General features: G+C 42.0%; 1 protein-coding gene across 5 annotated transcripts in view; it reads right to left on the bottom strand.

The window, feature by feature from the left end:
• nectin1b (nectin cell adhesion molecule 1b) overlaps positions 1 to 19247 on the bottom strand; it is a 236945-nt gene that overhangs the window by 55103 nt on the left and 162595 nt on the right. For 4 of the 5 annotated variants that reach the window (XM_039818720.1, XM_039818754.1, XM_039818727.1 and 1 more), the window contains exons 7-8: positions 19068 to 19136; positions 11062 to 11155 (exon numbers count right to left, since the gene is read on the bottom strand). In XM_039818720.1, the coding sequence (XP_039674654.1) occupies positions 11062 to 11155; positions 19068 to 19136 (163 nt within the window). The remainder of the gene's footprint in view (positions 1 to 11061; positions 11156 to 19067; positions 19137 to 19247) is intronic. The other variant, XM_039818736.1, reaches the window with a different exon arrangement.

Raw genomic sequence — 19247 nt, forward strand, 5'->3', positions numbered from 1 at the left:
AAGGCTGCCAAATGCTGTCCACATTTTTTTCTCACACTCAGAAATAGCTGTCCATATGGTTAGGTTGGGGTGAGCTTTTCCATTCATATTACATCAAAACGTGAAAAATTTAATAACCGAGTGTTCGAACGGTGAGCTGAGCACCAGACTTTATATGTAATTAGCTGGAGGAAAGGTTTGTTCGGAGCATAAAGACATCAGCCTCCTGGATGCTCGGCATGTGTTTGGCTCGGTTTGCGTCCATCTCAAAGCGACATACCCCAAGTGTTGTGATGCAGCGAACGCAGATGTTGATGCTTTGGCTGCGTGGCTGGTTTTGCTCTGTGCACTGGGCAATGATAAATTCAGGATGCTGCCAATTTCTCCAGGCCAGCCGAGTCACCTAGCAACCTATTCTGAATTAAAGCTGTAATAAGGATCCGGTATAGGGGACTGCACTACTCAGTATGACACGATGTGCCCTGCTATGACATGAACTTCCACGATGACCTCCGAAGTCACTGTGACCTTTAATGTGACTATTATTGGCACTGTTCATCACACCCCCAACCGGCCCGTCAGACACCGCCTACCAAGAGTATGGGTCTGCCGAGGTTTTTTCCTAAAAGGGAGTTTTTCCTTGCCACTGTCGCGATAGCCACTGCTAATGCTTGCTCTTGATGGAATTACTGTAATTGTTGGGGTTTTGGAAATTATAGAGTGTGGTCTAGACCTACTCTATCTGTAAAGTGTCTCGAGATAACTTTTGTTATGATTTGATACTATAAATAAAATTGAATTGAATTGAATTAATATCCAACTTTTTTTAACTCCAAATTTCAGTAATAGGGTATATAAATGCTGATATCTGGGTTTTCACTGATGTCCAGGATGTTTTGGTCAGAGCTGTGCTATAGCAGCCAAAGCAATAACTTAATTAAAATTTTAAATTTTTGAGGTTCGGTCGAATATCAAATCCACTAGTTAAGATTCTGCCGAATCCGAAACCGAATCCTACTCCCATCCTCAGTCCATTAACACAGTAAACACATCGTCAATGTCCACAGCCTCTAAAATACTTAAATGTAACAACTAGTGCTGTCAAACGATTAAAATATTTAATCGCGATTAATGTCATAGTTAACTCGCAATTAATCGCATTTTTATCTATTTTAAATGTTCCTTGATTTCTTTTTGTCCCATTATTTATTTCTCATTTTAATGCGAAATTTAATTTAATAATCTTGTCAACAGGATACGATACTTTTAAAACGGTGCCTGAACCGAAAGATATATATATTTAAAAAAGGAGCACCTTGTTCAATTGTATTTGTCTGTTCTGTACTACTCTTTGGCCGGCTCGCAAGCAATTGCAAACAAGTGTGTGCAGCGTGCATGTTGTTTTGTTTCCGGTCTAGCTAGATCCGGTGTGGTGTTGTAGTTTTTCTAACGTTACTAGTTGTTGCAACAGCATGTGAAAAAACTACAAAGTTTGCTGGGCCAAAAAGAATGTTAATCTCGCGATAAAAAAATTGACGGCGTTAAAATGGGTTTGCGTTAACGCCGTTAATAACGCGTTTAACTGACAGCACTAGTAACAACTTAATGTTGAATTCACACACTCTTTTCACATCATAGGAAAGCACATGGTTATCGCCAAATGAGTGACAATTTAGTTTGGCGAATTTTCGCTAACCAGTGTATTGTGAAGGCAAGTTGGGTGGGTGAAATTAGAAAGCTAACGCTCCCACTGTAGGGAGACTCATTTGCCGAGAGAACAGCTGACAGCCCGGGACAGGCACTGTCTGGTTAACACAAGTTTTTTATGGCTGCTGTCTGTAGATTCCTTCATGCACAACTCATATTCTTTTGGATGATTCATACGCAAATATTTTAACAGTGGCAATGTTGTGTATTGTTGAGGGTCCTTAGGGGCACCACGAGACAAATCGGCATTGCAAATTGAACATGTAGCTCGACTTGAATCGCCTTCTTTTGACTGAAAGTACTGCCAAACAACACTTTTCCTGCTCACGAGTTCCATTTTCACTTTCTCACAGCATATTGCATTGAACGGTCCACCTACGTAAACACTTTCCCGTGATGAACGGTGGCGTTATTACGTCGACCAGCATAGCGCGCGTAGTGCAAGCGTAGGGTTCAGTGGAAAAAAATTCTAAGGTTCACCAGAAACCAAACCCCGTCAAAAAGCCCAATATTCGGCCGAATCCTGGATTCGGTGCATCCCTAGCAATAACACATTTTTCAGAAAACAGGAAATAAGCAACAGTTTGGCCGCTCCATTTGAAATGGTCTAGAACCGTCAAGGTTATGATAAAGATTTGTCATGAAAGACATAGCTCACTCTCTTCAGTGATAGAGCAATGTATGGTAACCTTGTGTCTTCCACAAATCAGACCATTGTGAACAATTAATAGAACTGTGATTTTTTTCTTTTAGAGAAGCAGCTCATCAAGATGATTGGCAGGTTTTGGGACAGGACCTTGTCTGACCTTCGCTTATCCAATGTGAATGCGCCACAGGAAACTCAGATGTGTGGGGGAGTGGGTAATTTCTAAATCACACGAGGTCCCCAGATGATACTAATCCTGTGAGAATAGTGCTCAAGATAACTTGTTTTTATGTTGGGTGTATGGGTCACTTGGAAACTGTTCCACTGACGAATGAATGTTGAAGGTGCAGCCATTGGTGTGTCATAACCTGCTGAATGAATTACAGCCACAGATAGTACAAAAGTTTAACGCTTGAACCTTTAAAAAATCTTTTTGGTCATTTAATACATACAGTATATTTTGTTCTGCACATGTCTACTTGTATAACAGTAATGCTTATGGTGTATGCATCAGTGAGGATTATTTATTCATGCGTGCTTTACCCATCATGTCATGAACCTATATTTCTTTCTTTTGCTTACTTTTTTATGTTTTTTCAGATGCAAGCTTGCTGAGCATGCAGCTTCTTTTAAAGCAATTACATCCATAAAATGGAAGACATTAAATCCTGTAAAGTGTCTATTACAGCCTCATCTGTCCACTAATCACCAGTGAGCGTGGCATTAGGTGCCTTCCATCACCTTCTCTGCCCAGATGTCCGGGAGTTTGACCCTGGAGCGATAAAGAGTCTCAAAAAGTTGGATTTAAAATCTCAGCGGTGTTGATATGCAGTGGCCAACTCTGCGCTTAGGTGAATCTTCACTTATTCAGATTCTAATAAAAAAAATTCTCCACTTTATCTCCCCAATTTGGAACAGCCAATTGCTTAATACTACAGTCCTTGACAACACTAAAGGTCTGAGAAAAACTCTCTGCAGCCTCTGCTCACTCATGCACACTGTACCCAACCTTTAATGTGTACATACAGTACTATTACATATACTACTATTGCACTTGTTTGTGCTAAACTACAGCAGCCACACTGGGAAGGTTGATGCAAAACCAAGAACTTCTAGGAAATGCTTTATGCAGTACTGATTCTTTATTATTTAAGCTGCTTACAGTGTTTTTCCAAGGTGTGTGGAAGACTTAGATGCACGTTTTTGGCGAGGGGTTTAGGGGTAAAAATATGCAATTTCATATAATTTTGGACCATTAGTTTTACCATATCTGTGTCTAAAACGTTGGGAAAGCTAAAGCAGATGATGAATAAATAACTCTCAAAAAGCTCACAGAAAAAAAACTTGCTTAAGAAGTCAACTGGGGACCGACTTACAATCATTAGATCTGAGAAAATTAATGTACGTAGTTTTTATGCTCACATTGATTTTACATTCATTCAGCTCAGTTGGTGCCAAAAATGGCTTGGGTGCTGCGCCTAATTATTATATAGGTATGGAAAACCAGACTTTCCTCCAAAGCGCTTCTGGAGGAGGGTCTGGCTAGTCCACACAGCATTCCAGGATGGGAGAAAAACGTGCTCTGGTTTATTGGCATTTCTTTTTGGCATATTTTACCAATCGCAATCGTCTTGGGCCGCACGGAGCAACGGTGCCTCTGCAAAATAGCCTCGGGAAGTAACTTGTTTGGGTGGAACATGCGTACTTTTCAAAAGAGTGTTGTTCATGTAACTGCTCCAAACTTTGCATGTCTGTCCAACAAAACAGTCCCACTGCCCAGGACTTAACACAGGTCTTTGCGAAAGTGTGAGTGTTTTTCCTCTTCGCACCAGATCAGTGATCTGAGAATACTGCTATATCAGTCAAATTCTCCTCACTAATCCAATCGATGTTGACATTTCCATTTGTCTCTGACTAATTAAACTGATCATTGAAATTATCAAAACACATCTCGCCATTAAAAACAAATACTGCTGTGAAATTAAGACGTCAGATGTGAGTGATACTCAAACTATACCACTCATCTAATAAGGTCCAAATACAATAGAATGAATTAACACCATATAATGGATGAAGTGATCACGTCTCAAATAAATTAATATTAATGCTGCAGTGTGAGGTCAGTATTTATATGTCAAAGATGACCCACTTACCATTACTTTACTTATTAAGAGAGAAATTAATTAGCGTTAGACTGGTAATTACCATACATGTTACTGGCTTCACTCGGAGAATGAGACATTTCTATACTTAGATATTGAAGCTGTAACTTGGTTGTTAAAGGAAGTCTGTGACGAGAGGACGAGAAACACTTGGGCAGCTTTATGGGATGAGAAAGAATGAGAAAGAATAGCCCTTTCCCACTAAAACATTTCACTGGATTCCCATAATTACCTTTGGACCATAAAGTGATATAGACTAAAATCCCTTTTCAAGAAGAAAAAAAGATAAAGCTATGATACATATATTATGACAGCTGTGTTATGAACATAATTATGCATGTCCTGAGCATAAACTGAGTATAATGATGGATGGCTTGACAGCTCCCCAAAAGTGAAGCCAAAACATCTGGACTGTCCCCTGGTGGCTGGCTGCAGTATAGGTCATTAACCAGGTGACGTGCCGACGTGTAAGGTGAGCGTATTGTGTCACTTCCGGTGTTCCCGTGTTACAAACGCTAGTTTGCTGCTCCGGCAAAAACTTACTGAACTCTGCTTCACTGTTTAAATTAGCAGCTATTTGCCTGGATTGCATTTGAATTACAATTGTTTTACTCAAGCACTTATACTTAGCTTCACTTACAGCGACTGACTAGCTGAATTTACAATTGTTAAAACACTGTTAGCTACTTTAGCTTAGCCATTAGCAATGGCTAATTCCTCTCCCTCTCCTGCTCTCTCTTGCTCTGTGTGTCAAATGTTTAGCTATTCCCCTGCCTCCTTTAGTGATAACGATACATGTAATAAATGTAGTATATTCGCTGTTTTGGAGGCAAGGCTTAGTTAATTTGAGTCACGGCTCCGCCCATGGAATCAGAATCGTATGCTTCCGTAGCTAGCCAGCACCATGTAGTTAATGCGGGCCAACATACTGTAGCTTCTGTAGCTTCTGCTAGCTGTCCCCGGCAGACCCCGAGCAGCCGGGCGAGTGGGTGACTGTCCCGGAGGAAGCGTAGGGTTAGATCTAGACCAGGGAGTGCACATGATGAAGGTCGCTCTAAACCGGAGCGTCTTCGCCTCTCTAACAGGTTCTCCCTACTCAGCGATACACCCGCTGAGAAGCCAGTTCTGGTTATTGGGAGCTCTATACTGCGATATGTGAAGCCAGCGGCCCCGGCTACAGTAGGCCTACCTACGGTCATATGTGCCCCCGGGGCTGGAGCGGGCGATATAGAAACCCATCTAAAGCTGCTGGCAAAAAGAACCGTAAATACAGTAAGATCATACTTCACGTAGGTGGTAATGGTCGTAAATCGGAGATCACTAAAATGAATGTTGAGTCACTTTGTGCATACGCGCAAGACAATGTCGGACTCAGTAGTTTTCTCTGGACCCCAGCTAAACCTGACCAGTGATGAAATGTACAGCCGTACGTCATCCTTCCACCGCTGGTTGCGGGGTGGTGCCCACCTAATGATGTGGGCTATGTGAATAACTGGAGGGCGTTCTGGGGAAAGCCTGGTCTGATTGAGAGGACGGCATTCATCCCACCTGGGACGGTGCCGCTCTCATATCAAAAAATCTGAACGGAGTTTATCAGACATAAACCATGACAACCCAAGTTTGATATTAGTAATCAGAGGTGGCGTCGCTGCCGCGCCCTCTGTGCTTCCGTTGGAGCAGTCGCCCACTCATAGTCTAATAAGCACGGTGTCTGTCCCCCGACTCAGATCGGTTAAATCAAAGGTAAAACAAAGATGCGCTATACTTAACAACCTAATTGGAATTAAAACTACTGCAATAGAACAAAATAGGAAAATTAGATGTGGACTATTAAATATTAGATCTCTGTCTTCTAAAGCAGTACTGGTAAACGAGTTGATATCAGACAATAAAATTGATTTATTTTGTCTTACTGAAACCTGGCTGGGCCATGAAGACTATGTTAGTCTAAATGAAGCCACTCCTCCCAGCCATATTAATACTCAAATTCCCTAGAGGCTCAGGCCGGAGGGGGGAGTTGCAGCCATCTTTGATGCAAGCCTGCTAATTACTCCTAAACCTAAATTACATTATAACTCATTTGAAAGTCTTGTTCTTAATCTTCAACATCCAAAATGGGAAACATTACAGCCAATTATATTCGTTGTTATTTACAGGGCTCCAGGTCCGTATTCTGAATTTTTATCTGAATTCTCAGAGTTTTTATCATGTTTAGTCCTTAAATCAGACAAAGTACTTCTTGTAGGTGATTTTAATATCCACGTGGACCGACGTTGACAGCCTTAGTACTGCTTTCAACTCATTACTGGATTCAATCGGTTTCAGTCAGAGGTGTGCAGCAACGCGACACTGTTTTAACCACACCCTCGACCTTGTGCTGGCATATGGTATTGAAATTGAGGATTTAATAATATTTTCGCAGAATTCGGTATTATCAGATCATTCTTTAATCACTTTCGAATTCTTACTACCTGATTATATTAAATTAGATAAAAGCTCCTACACCAGATGCTTATCTGACAGTGCTATAGCTAAATTTAAAGAAGATATTCCAACAGCATTCGACTCTATGTCATGCCTTAACATAACAGAGGACCTGTATGTTAACCTCAGTCCCTCCTCAAATTGATGCATTTGGTAGACGGTGTTCACGCATAGCCTACGGACGACCTTAGACTCCGTCGCTCCCCTGAAAAAGAAGATGATGAAGCAAAGGAAACTAGCACCTTGGTATAACTCCCAAACTCGCCAAATTAAAACAAATCTCCGGAAACCTCGAATATGCTGGCGTTCCACCAAGGTGGAAGAATCTCGTTTGGATTGGCAAGAAAGTCTCAAAACCTATAGGAAGGCCCTAAGAAAGGCCAGATCAGACTATTACTCATCACTAATAGAAGAAAACAAGAACAACCCAAGGGTTCTTTTTCAGCACTGTCGCCAGGCTGACAGATAGCCACAGCTCTACTGAGCCATCTATTCCTCTAGCTCTGAGTAGTGATGACTTCATGAGCTTCTTCAATGATAAAATTACAACAATTAGAGATAAAATTCATCACCTTTTACACTCAACTTCTAACGGTTCACCTTTAAACGAGAGTCGTTAGAAATAAAGACTAGTCTCGACATATACTTAGACTGCTTTTATCCTATAGATCTTCAACAATTATTGTTAAAGATATCCTCAGCTAAGCCATCTACCTGTCTCTTGGACCCCATCCCAACGAGACTACTCAAAGAAGCATTACCTGTGGTTAACACCTCATTACTAGATATGATCAATATGTCTCTATTAACAGGTTATGTACCACAGTCATTTAAAGTAGCTGTGATAAAACCTCTTCTGAAAAAACCCACCCTGGATCCTGAGGTCTTAGCAAACTATAGACCTATATCTAACCTTCCTTTTCTATCCAAGATCCTTGAGAAGGTGGTTGCTAATCAGTTATGTGATTTTCTACATAGCAACAGTTTATTTGATGACTTTCAATCAGGATTTAGAAAGAATCATAGCACAGAGACGGCACTGGTGAAAATTACTAACGACCTTTAACTTGCTGCAGACAAAGGTCTTGTCTCCATTCTTGTTTTACTAGATCTTAGTGCTGCATTTGACACAATTGACCATTCAATCCTGTTACAGAGATTGGAACACTTGGTTGGCATTAAAGGAATTGCTCTGAGTTGGTTTAGGTCCTATTTCTCTGATCGATCTCAATTTGTGAATGTTAATGATAAATCCTCCAAGTACGCTAAAGTTAGCCATGGGGTTCCTCAAGGCTCAGTGCTTGGACCAATTCTATTCTCCTTATATATGCTTCCTCTAGGCAATATTATTAGAAAACACTCAATTAACTTTCACTGTTATGCGGATGACACCCAATTATACTTGTCAATCAAACCAGACGAAACCAGTCAGCTAGCAAAATTTCAAGAGTGCATTAAGGATATAAAATCCTGGATGACCTATAATTTTCTGATGTTAAACCCTAACAAAACTGAAGTTATTGTGCTGGGCCCTAAACACCTCCGAACTTCATTATCTAGAGATATAGCTACTCTGGATGGTGTTGCCCTGGCCTCCAGCACCACTGTTAGAAATTTAGGAGTTATCTTTGATCAGGATATATCCTTTAATGCCAATCTAAAACAAACCTCAAGAACAGCCTTTTTTCATCTTCGTAACATTGCCAAAATTAGGAATATCCTGTCTCAAAACGCACGCTGAAAAACTAGTCCATGCATTTGTTACTTCCAGGCTGGACTATTGTAATTCCCTACTGTCAGGTTGCTCAAATAAGTCTCTTAAGACTCTCCAGCTGATCCAGAATGCTGCAGCGCGTGTTCTCACAAGAACTAAGAAAAGAGATCATATTTCTCCTGTATTAGCTTCTCTGCATTGGCTTCCTGTTGAATCCAGGATTGAGTTTAAAGTCCTTCTCTTGACCTACAAAGCTCTAAATGGTCTAGCACCATCATATTTAGAAGAGCTCCTAATACCCTATTGTCCTACTAGAGCACTGCGGCCCCAGAATGCAGAGTTACTGGTGGTACCTAGAGTCTCTAAAAGTAGAATGGGAGCTAGAGCCTTCAGTTATCAGGCTCCTCTCCTATGGAACCAGCTCCCGATCTGGGTTCGGGGGCAGAAACTGTCACCTCATTCAAGAATGAACTTAAAACTCTCCTATTTGATAAAGCTTATAGTTAGGGAGTGAGGAGTTGCAGTGTTCACCTAACTGGCCCAACTGCTTCTCTTCATAATTGTTAGATTAATAATACATAACAAAGTAGAGGGAGGCAGGCCAGCCAAGCCAGATCCGGCAGGGGGAGAGTTCTAAGCCCGAAAAAGCTACCTCTCCTTATGACCTGTCTCTCTTAGTTACCTGTTATAGTTACGCTGTTATAGTCCTAGACTGCCGGGGGACTTCCTTCCTTTGACACACTGAGCTGCTCTCTCTTCTCCCTTTCTATTACTGTTTCTATTACTGTTACTATTACTATTACTATTTGTGTGCAGCCCGTCCCAGAAATGCTTGTTACTAATCCTAGCTTCTGGGGAGTTTACTCCCCGGAGTCCTTATGCTTTTTTTCCCCCAGCGTATTTCCTTGGAGAACGTTTGCACCAAGACCCTGGTTGCAGCTGTCGCCGTGGTCCTGCTGCACTCCCTGCTGAGCTCAGCGATGCCCTGCAATGTAATGCTGCGTCCTGCTGAACCCTGCAGCTTCCCGCTACATCCAGTCACTGTTCCATTATTAATGTGACTACTATCGCCACTGTTCATCACACCCCCAACTCGCTGCAGACACCGCCTACCAAGAGCCTGGGTCTGTCCGAGGTTTCTTCCCAAGAGGGAGTTTTTCCTCGCCACTGTCGCACTGCTTGCTCTTGAGGGAATTACTGGAATTGTTGGAATTGTTGGGGCTTTGTAAAATATAGAGTGTGGTCTAGACCTACTCTATCTGTAAAGTGTCTCGAGATAACTTATGTTATGATTTGATACTATAAATAAAATTGAATTGAATTGAATTAACCACGCCCCTTCCTTGTTAGCGGATGGGACATGGGCCAAACTGAAAAATCAAAGTACACGTCAAATACATTTTTCTCAAAGATGGTTTCTGTCATTTTAGGTGGTTCTTATCACGCCGATATTTGTTGAAGTGTTCATCTTCTAATACGTTTTTTTTTTATTAGAAACCTCATGATTGACAGGTGTGATTGACTTGTGATTGGTCGGGCGGGCGTATGGGCGGGACTTTGATACCGCTCGATCACTACTGCTCTAGTCTTGCATTGCCAGACCTTCCTCCAAAGCGCTGCAAAGGAAGGTCTGGCTAGTCCACACAGCATTCCTGGATGGGAGAAAAACGTGCTATAGTTTAATGGCATTTCTTTAAACCAATCACAATCATCCTGGGCGGCGCTAAGCGTTGGGCGGAGCCACAGTGCCTCTGCAAAATAGCCTCGGGAAGGAAATTGTTTTGGTGGAACATGTGTACGTTCAAAAGTAGTTTTAGTCGTGCAACAGAAAACTCAGATTGGACAGATAGTCTAGCTAGCTGTCTGGATTTACCCTGCAGAGATCTGAGGAGCAGTTAACCATAGTCCTCAGAAATCCACCGGAGATTAGAAAACCAACACAAAGAAAGCGGAAGGTAACGGGCATCTTGCCGAAATGAATGACATACAGCAAAATTTTCACCGGCAACTGAGCAATCCCGGAAGTTGAAGGTCATGGATATAGACTACTACTGCTCTGGTACTTCCGGTCTCTGGTTCCAAAATTATACAAGATGGCAGCGCCCGTATCTGGGATACTTTGGCTTCACTTTCATACAGTGGGAGGCAGTGGAGATGCGTCGTCCATCTTTATATACAGTCTATGGTTCTGACTTGTTTTACATAATTTTTTTTAAATACACTTGGGCTTAAATTGGCAATATTTCACTCAAAAGAGTGACAAAGTGGCAAGAACGTGAGACAGAAATCTGAAAAGTTCTCAGACTTTGTAACTCTTTGCCAGAGTGAACAAGATTAAGAAAAGAGGAGGAGATGCAGGAAGCTCTTACCTGGATGTCATCGGATGTCAGGTGTCCCTTCATGTCACTGTTCTTCTTTTTAGGCGGGGGAGGGGCTGGCTTGTGGGCAGGTGGGAGGTCGGTCCTGTTAAGAGAGCGAGAAGATAACATGACACTCAGCACAGTAAGGGATCGCCACTCTTCAACGTCCCTCACCTACTACAGCACTCTATAATGAGAAGTCCTGCCTGCACTTGCCTTTTTCACTCTTTCCTCGGATTTTGATAGATCTGGTGTTGGTGGCTTTGTTGCGGCGGCAGCCCTTCCCCCTGCCCTTTCAAAGGCTCTCGCTGGAGAGACACTGTGCTAATGAGAGTGGGCTGTAATTGGACACTGAGGTGAGGAGATAGGGATGGGGGGAGTATAGGGGGGCAGGGAGAAGGGCATGTGTGAGTCAAGTCCTCAGGGTGGATTGAGCCTCTTTCAGAGTACCACGCGGACACACAGCCCGCCCACTGTGCAGCCACTCTTTGATTGACGTGTTGTCCTGAGCTGTGGCTCAGAGAGCTCAGCAGGCGGCTTCTGCTCTCCACCTTTCCCTGGATCCCTGGCAATAACACCCCCTAATCCCAAAGTGCCTGCCCCACCCCTCTGTGGACACACCTGGGGAAGAACAAAGCCTCGACAGCTGAACACCTGTACTCATGTACATGCTGCCATTAACAGGAACAGCAAACAACTATTTCCTTCACACGGAGAATGAAGTTTTCACTGGAGATAAAAAGGCCAACCCGGCATACAGTCGTGGCTATGATAATAAAAAGGGGAAATTAAATTGGGAGCGGAGAAAAGACAGCAGTAATTGAAAGCTTGATGTTGGAATTGTTTGAAGTGCATCTGGATAATTATTTCAGACAAGGAAGCAGAGGGGCTGTTGCTTCCAAATCGTTACAAAGAAAACCCCTTCCCTGCAACACGCTGGCAGTCAGATGTCATCTGCTGCATTCTGACATGATATCAGGAGTGATCAAAGATAATGAAGTGGAGCACAGACACTGAGCTGTGTACCTACATGCATTATCTCCGGCTCCTCCCACATCCCATTCGCACTGGTTCACATCCTTATTGAATAACATGACCTTTCCGCAAGGCCAAGCCAGCGTTTTAATGTGCAGAAAATGTGTGCATGAGTGCACCTCTTAACTCTTCCTTTCACGCTCATTATTTCCAGTCCGTATCACCTTGTCTCCAGACAGTGCTGCCGTGCCACTGCCAGATTCATGTGGCACCCTCTTCAGCCTGCCTGCAGCACAGAGGCACAGCAAACACACAGAAAGACAGCACACAGTAACCTCTGCTGTCGCAGAGCCTTCAGACGCGAGAGCATCCATTTTCTCCGAGACGGATAATTATGAGTCTTGTGGAAACGTGGTTTCCGCAGCTACAGCAGCAGCGCCCTCATTATAAAAGTATTGTAATGCGTTGCCTATGATTGACTGGATTCTGATACAGGTGAGAGAAAGAAAAGCCGTGACAGCCGACAAGATCATTTGCTTTCAAGAAATGCATGAGACAAAGTGTGAGTGTCAGCCTCTGCCATCCCTGTGCATACACTGAGACACCGAATTACATTTCTTCAATTAGCTGAAACAAATAGCTGATGAAAACCTCATGCTCGGACCTAACTGTCATTTCATTAAAAGGAAATGCAGCATTATCCAACATTCAATACAATATTTACTGCGTTTCCAGCAGGGCTGTCAAAATGAACGCAATAATGATGAGTTATTAGATAATAATGCCACTAATTTGTGTTGACGCGCCATTAACACCCACACAATCTGTGATTCGGCAACACATTCTCACTATCCCATCACGTAAAATACGGATGCTTGGTCATGTGCCTTTTCACGCTAAATGTCTCCTTTAGCGTTGGGAATCTTGGCGTCACTTTTGACGCTCTGGGTGGGGACGTACTGACTGACATGCGGCACAAAAACGGGACAGTTAGGTTTAGGAAAAGATGGTGGGTGGGGTTACAAAATGTACGTTTCTGTGACACGCGGGACAAGAACGGGACACAAACCCCGGTCTCCTGGGTGAAAGTGCGGTTTTGTTTGACCCATCCACCCTCCTAACCAACATCTTTACGCGGCATTTCGGTCTTTCATACTACTCGTTACTGTTGGATATCATACGGCGGATGCAGAGAACCCCCCTCCCCCTGATCAAAGGCACACCATGCTGGATAGTTTACAACGGAGACGTCTGGACAACTCTACAAGAAACACAGTTTTAACAGTGATAGCTAAATGGGTGGCTACAGCTAGCAGGCCAATAAACACTGTAGAGAACGAAGGTCTGCTTGAAATAATTTGCATCGCATCCAACGCCTGCACGTATGAGTTGCCTTCGAGAGCCACCACTGACAGTATTTGTCATTGTTTTGGAGGATTGCAACAGAAATAAACATTTGCATGAAGCAAGCATTTTTTATTTGTATCTTCTCACATGTTGATTTGAAGAGCATTAAAACCTTTAAAAATATCCCTTTTGAAAGTACATTTCGAGCAGATAAAAAATGGGTGATTAATATGCGATTAATCGCGAGCTAAATATGGACAACCATGCGATTAAATATTTGAAATCGACTGATAGCCCTAGTTTTGAGGCAAATCAGTTGCACATCTTCACGTTGGAATCATTCAAGCGGGATGAAATCATACCATGTTTATATGTGATACAGCATTTGCATTCAGAGCCAGCCATTTTCATAGGACCTTCGATGATTGCATTTTGTTGCACATTATGTGAAGGAGGCCTGTTCAAATACGTAGTGTGTTGTGGGGCACCCATATGCAGAGTGGGTTTATCAAATCTGACCCGAAATGAAGAAACTCCCTCGTCTCATGACTACCACCCAGCAGCAACCATTTCCTCCCTGTCATAGCTCCCTTTTCTTGATTGAATTCAGCTACGTCTGTAATCACGTTACGCACAAACAGCAGCCTCAGGAGACCGCCAGTGTGTACGCCGTCACTACGGCTTGACACAGTAGCAGGAAAACCGAGCCAAAAGTACAATCTGTGTTTAATGGAGTGGCATGAGTGCAGAGCGCACAAACATACAGTATAGCTGTGTGCTCAAGCTGTGTCCCAATTCCAAAACTAACACTGTAAAGCACTCATCTTTAAAATACTCTGTGTCTGTTAGTGTGCAGGACATTAATGCCCTGTCTTTCACTAGCAGGAAGTAATACATGAAGAAACACTATTGCTAATTGAACTTTGTAAGATAAATGTTTTTTCCCAAGATTTGCTACTTGATTTTTTGTTTTCCGAGATGCTCCTGAAGCTGTCTCATCTCTATCTGCAATTCGTTTTCATCTCTCCGGCTGTGTGAACCTCCTTTCTTTGCTGGGAGCATTGCATGCTGACATCTTTGACTGTATCTAAAGGATAACTTCAGTTTATTATAAGGTGGGTATAATTTTCTTACTTCTGGACATAATTTCTATCAGTTATGATGCTGATGATCTCCCCAATGTAATTGCTGAGATCTACTAAAATGACATTGCCACAAGTACCAAGAAACAAGTGGTTTAGAGAATTTGGCCACATTCTCAAAACCACAGGAGATAGAAATGAAAGGGAACAGCTATGGCAATTACGGTAGGTCATAAGTAAACCCATAAACTGTGATGAATCTTTACAACGGACAGTTTGGTAAAGTATTCTACCATTAGCATGTAGCATTTGGAAATACATGTTTACTATTTATTCTCTTTACTTATATTTATTTGTTTATCTTTAGTGTATTGTACTTTCCCCCTATCACGTGCTGCTGCAGCAGTGTGAATTTCCCTGTAAAATAAATTTTATATATATATATATATATATATATATATAAAAATTATTTTATATATATAAAAAATAAAGGATTTTGAATCTTGGATCTTGCACACAGAATAAGCTACAAGTGCAAAACAGGTATCTAGTTGTATAGAATAAACTTAAATGCACGTGACAAACTAATTGAAAGTGGATTGAAATGCAGCAGTGTTTATGGTTTGAATAATTCATTATAAAAAAGATTCACAGTGTCAGCTGTGGAGTCACCCAGGAACCGTTTTGCAGCCTCGCAGGTGAATGCCTTTATTTCTTTACAATAATACTCTACGACGGCGAACTCCAGCTAAATAATTAAATAACTTTCCCATCCAAAGCTTGCTTTCAAGCTTAATAAGCTTAGCCTTTGATTTTAAGCATTTATTTCATTATTTCCATTTCTTCTTGCTTCTTGTGAATGTTATATATGGCTAATGCAGTCTCTCGTCTTAGCATTTGAGCATACAACTGTGGAGATGGAACCTTTTGACTAGCCAAAATTGCCATTGGGAATAAAAAGATCTAAAGTACAAGAGACTGTCAACCCAAATAAAGAGTAAGTAAGAGTTAAAATAAGGGTTGATAAGCTGTGCAACATTAAATATTTATTAAGGTGGCTGCTATGATATGTCATAGGGTAGGTAAGATATTCACTACTTGAAATGTGTGTGAAATATTCTCCCCCGTGATGCATTACAATCAAACTCATTCTGCGGTTTGAGCTTAAAGTTTGCTCGAGCAGTCATTAGTCAGATGCATCTCAGCTTGACCCCCCCCCCCATGTGCATCTATATCTCAGCTGTGTGCCTACACACCGACTTCCTCAGAGCTGAATGGGATGCAGGCAGCGTGTGGGCGTTGGTTCTCTGTGAGACTCAGACACTAATGAAAGCTGACAAGCACCACAGGCCTGTGGGGAGCAGAAAGCACCGGGCAGGGAACCATAAGCTACATTCAAGTTTGCAGCATTTCCCACTCAGACATCCACCTTGAAGACCTCGCTCCGCCTCGCTCTGTTGGCTACAAAAGGCTCAGGGCAGCTTAAGGGGAGATTTAAAGGGGATAGCGAGGAGAAAACATAACTAATCCTTAAACTGAGAAGAGTAATCTGCGAGGGAAGATTTACAGCAAAAGAAAATGACAATGCACTCATGAAAGAAAAGTGAGCTTTCTATTAGGAATGCTTGCAACGACGAAGGCAGTTTTTGAGCTGCAGATACTCAAGAGTTAGGACGACCCTCGGTACGATGGTTAGAAAACACTCTTGCTGTCCGCAGCATGTGGGAGAAAGTGAAGTGCTGCATCCCCAGAAGCGCTTGGATTAAAAGAGCCGCTGTATGACCGCACAGCCCCACTCGTGGAAAACAATGTGAAGCCAGTCCTCGGTGCTCTCATTGATTTCTGTTGATCACAATCTTATTTGGCAATTTAAATGCTAATGATACTTTTAATTGCAAGACGGGATAAATGTGATTTGATCTTTGGGAGGCAATTACTTTCATGCTTTGTCTCGCTCCGATCTTTTCAAAAGGCGGACAACAATTACCCCGCAGAGCTCAGGCATTTTTTATTTTTTTTTTATTTCTCTTCACTCCTTTTCTCGCAAGAGATGAAAGAACTAAACAAGAATAAAACAAAATGACTTCTGTTTTTGTTCTTTGACAAGTTTATCAAAAAAAAAAGTGATTTCTGTTGTTGGAAGGTTTTTGCTTTTTTTTTGTAGTTTTTTTTGGAACATTTAACTTTGCAATTACACACACACACACACACACACACACACACACACACACACACACACACACACAACACACACACACACACACACACGCGGGACAGTTTCCAAACCTTTTTCAACACCTCGGGCATTGATGCTAGATTACATACACTGCTATACAAACCAACATGAAATTAAAAAGGTGATTGATATAGACAGTTGCACTGCATAACATTATGTACAGAGGAAACCAAGTACCATTTTTTAAAAACAACAACAGTGAATGATTCCAGTTACCATTTATAACATTTGAAAAAGGTCTCCACACAGCAAAGGTGAAAAACACACTGGTGGCCGGTGTGTAAATCCAAGGGGCACAAAAAATACAAATAATATCTCTAGCAATCATCTTTCAAATTGTGCTTCACTTTGACTTCACTGTAGAGTCTTATCAGTAATTTCAAGTGTCCTCCAAAGTCACAATGGGTCTACATTTCAGTCCTGGAAAATCCTTTCCAACCACTACGGTGGAAGGGTTTGTACCTACGTTGAGAAAACACAGTTGATGTTGTTTGATGACATCCCGCTCCAAATCCATCATCCATTTTTTAACGTTCCGCATGGGATTCTTTTTTAGATATTGTCGTAAATAGGGGCCAGGCAGTTGGCACCAGAGTGATTTATTCCGGCGAGTGTTTGCAACTGTGTCAACGACAGCAGCTGCACGTCAGGAACACAAGCGAGTAGATTTATTTTGCCCGGGGAATGGCGCCACGATTGGCAGCGCTTTTCCACCGTTTTTGGAGGTCATGCATCACGCTCGCGGCAAAAGACAGAGCGATGAACACATTATTCTGCTTTTTTGACAATGCCCATCTATTTTGATAATCCGTTCACTGTTGTGCCAGTGCAGCCTCTGAAGGGCCAGTGATTTATCAGGATTGACCAATTTCGAGTCACATCGTGTGCTGCTTGGTGAGGGCAAACAAGAGACGTGACTGGCGGTGCAGTCAGCCGTGTTATCAAATGGCCAGGCTTGATTAACGGCTCATCAACATGCAGAATTATACTGGCAAAATGCTTCCCCTTTTAACCCTGTCGTCATAAAACTATGAATTTCTCGCAGTGGTTCTCTGCATTAAAACAACCCACACACACACACACACACACACACACACACACACACATTCTGCATTCACATGATTAGACAAAAAAAATATATAAGTAAACAGTTTCTTCATAAGACACTGAACATGTTTGATGACACGCCACAGGAAAATGGACACAGATATTCATCTGGAAAGTTTAGGCTATGAGTAACATCTCACCACGTTGAGCATTACATGCCGAGCTACAGGTAGGGCACAACAACAACAGTTAAACAGCACTGACACGACTATGACTCATGTCATGCATATTTGACGACAATCATGCACACAAAGCAGGGGAGAGAGAGCAAGAGGCAGAGGGGGTGGAGGTTGCACAGTGTTGTCAACAAAGACGTTATCAGCGCGTCGGAGCTCATGTAAAACAAAGCCTCTATACGTTTACAGATTCCCCTCGGATTGACAATTTGAAATTTCCGTTCAAGCTCCCCGATCTGATAAATATGGTAGAGGAATAGGGCCACGTGAAAAAAAAAATAAAAAATAATAATTGTATTTGAGTTCTGAGTTTAAAGTCATTATTCTTTTTTCTTTTTTCCCCAGACTTCTGTCTGTTTACTCAGAATACTGAGTTTAAATTCCTCATTTTTACTTTTTCCTCAGAATTCTGACTTTAAACTCAGAACTCACATATATTTATTTTTTTAAATGTGGCCCTAATCCTCTTCCATATTATTTAGATCAGGGGAGCTTGGAGCTTTTTTCTCAGAAATGCTGAGGGGTTTTGTTTGTTTTTTTTAAGTCAGAATTCTGACTTTAAACTCAATATTCTTGGGAAAAAGTCAGAAGTCTGTGGAAAAAAACTTTTTATTTTCTGACTTTAAACTCAGAACTCAAATACATTTCTCATATGTGGCCTTAATCCTCTTCTGTAGCTAAACCCCAAATGGAGCTGGATGTTTTATTTTAAGACTTTTACTAAAGTTGGATTCATCTTGGCACTGTTTTCATCGAGTTTCATTTTAGTTGTTCATCGAGCTGAAAGGGTTTTGTTGTTGTCGTCACGCACCACATAGAGATGTCTGAAACTCACTTCAAACGTCTCACTTTGTTGAGCGTTATCAAAAGAAAAACAGAAATTCCTCAAACATCAAGATTTTTCAGATGTCAAGTCCGGTGTGAATGTGTAGTAAATAATCATGTCGGTGAACGCTTGGCGCTTTCGGCGCTCACAATGGTGTGCTCAAGTATGTGACTTGCAGGCCACCGTTACATGCAGGTAACAGAATAGAGGATCCAGGAGGACAGGGTTCAGCGGGGGATAGACTGGGGTCAGGTGCCTCTACTTTCCTTGTGGGGGACTCTGGCTTCTCTGGAGCCTGTGTCACACAACTATCAGCCACAGCAGCAACAGCAATGCTGAGGGAGGGGAGTGGGAAACAGAGAGCAGTTACTTTGACATCAGAGTGAGAAAGAAAGATAGATTAGCAGGGAAGGAGAAAGAGACAGAAAGCAATGGGAGAGGTAAGA

The sequence above is a fragment of the Perca fluviatilis genome, chromosome 2 (assembly GCF_010015445.1).
Source record: "Perca fluviatilis chromosome 2, GENO_Pfluv_1.0, whole genome shotgun sequence".
Lineage (NCBI taxonomy): Eukaryota > Metazoa > Chordata > Actinopteri > Perciformes > Percidae > Perca > Perca fluviatilis.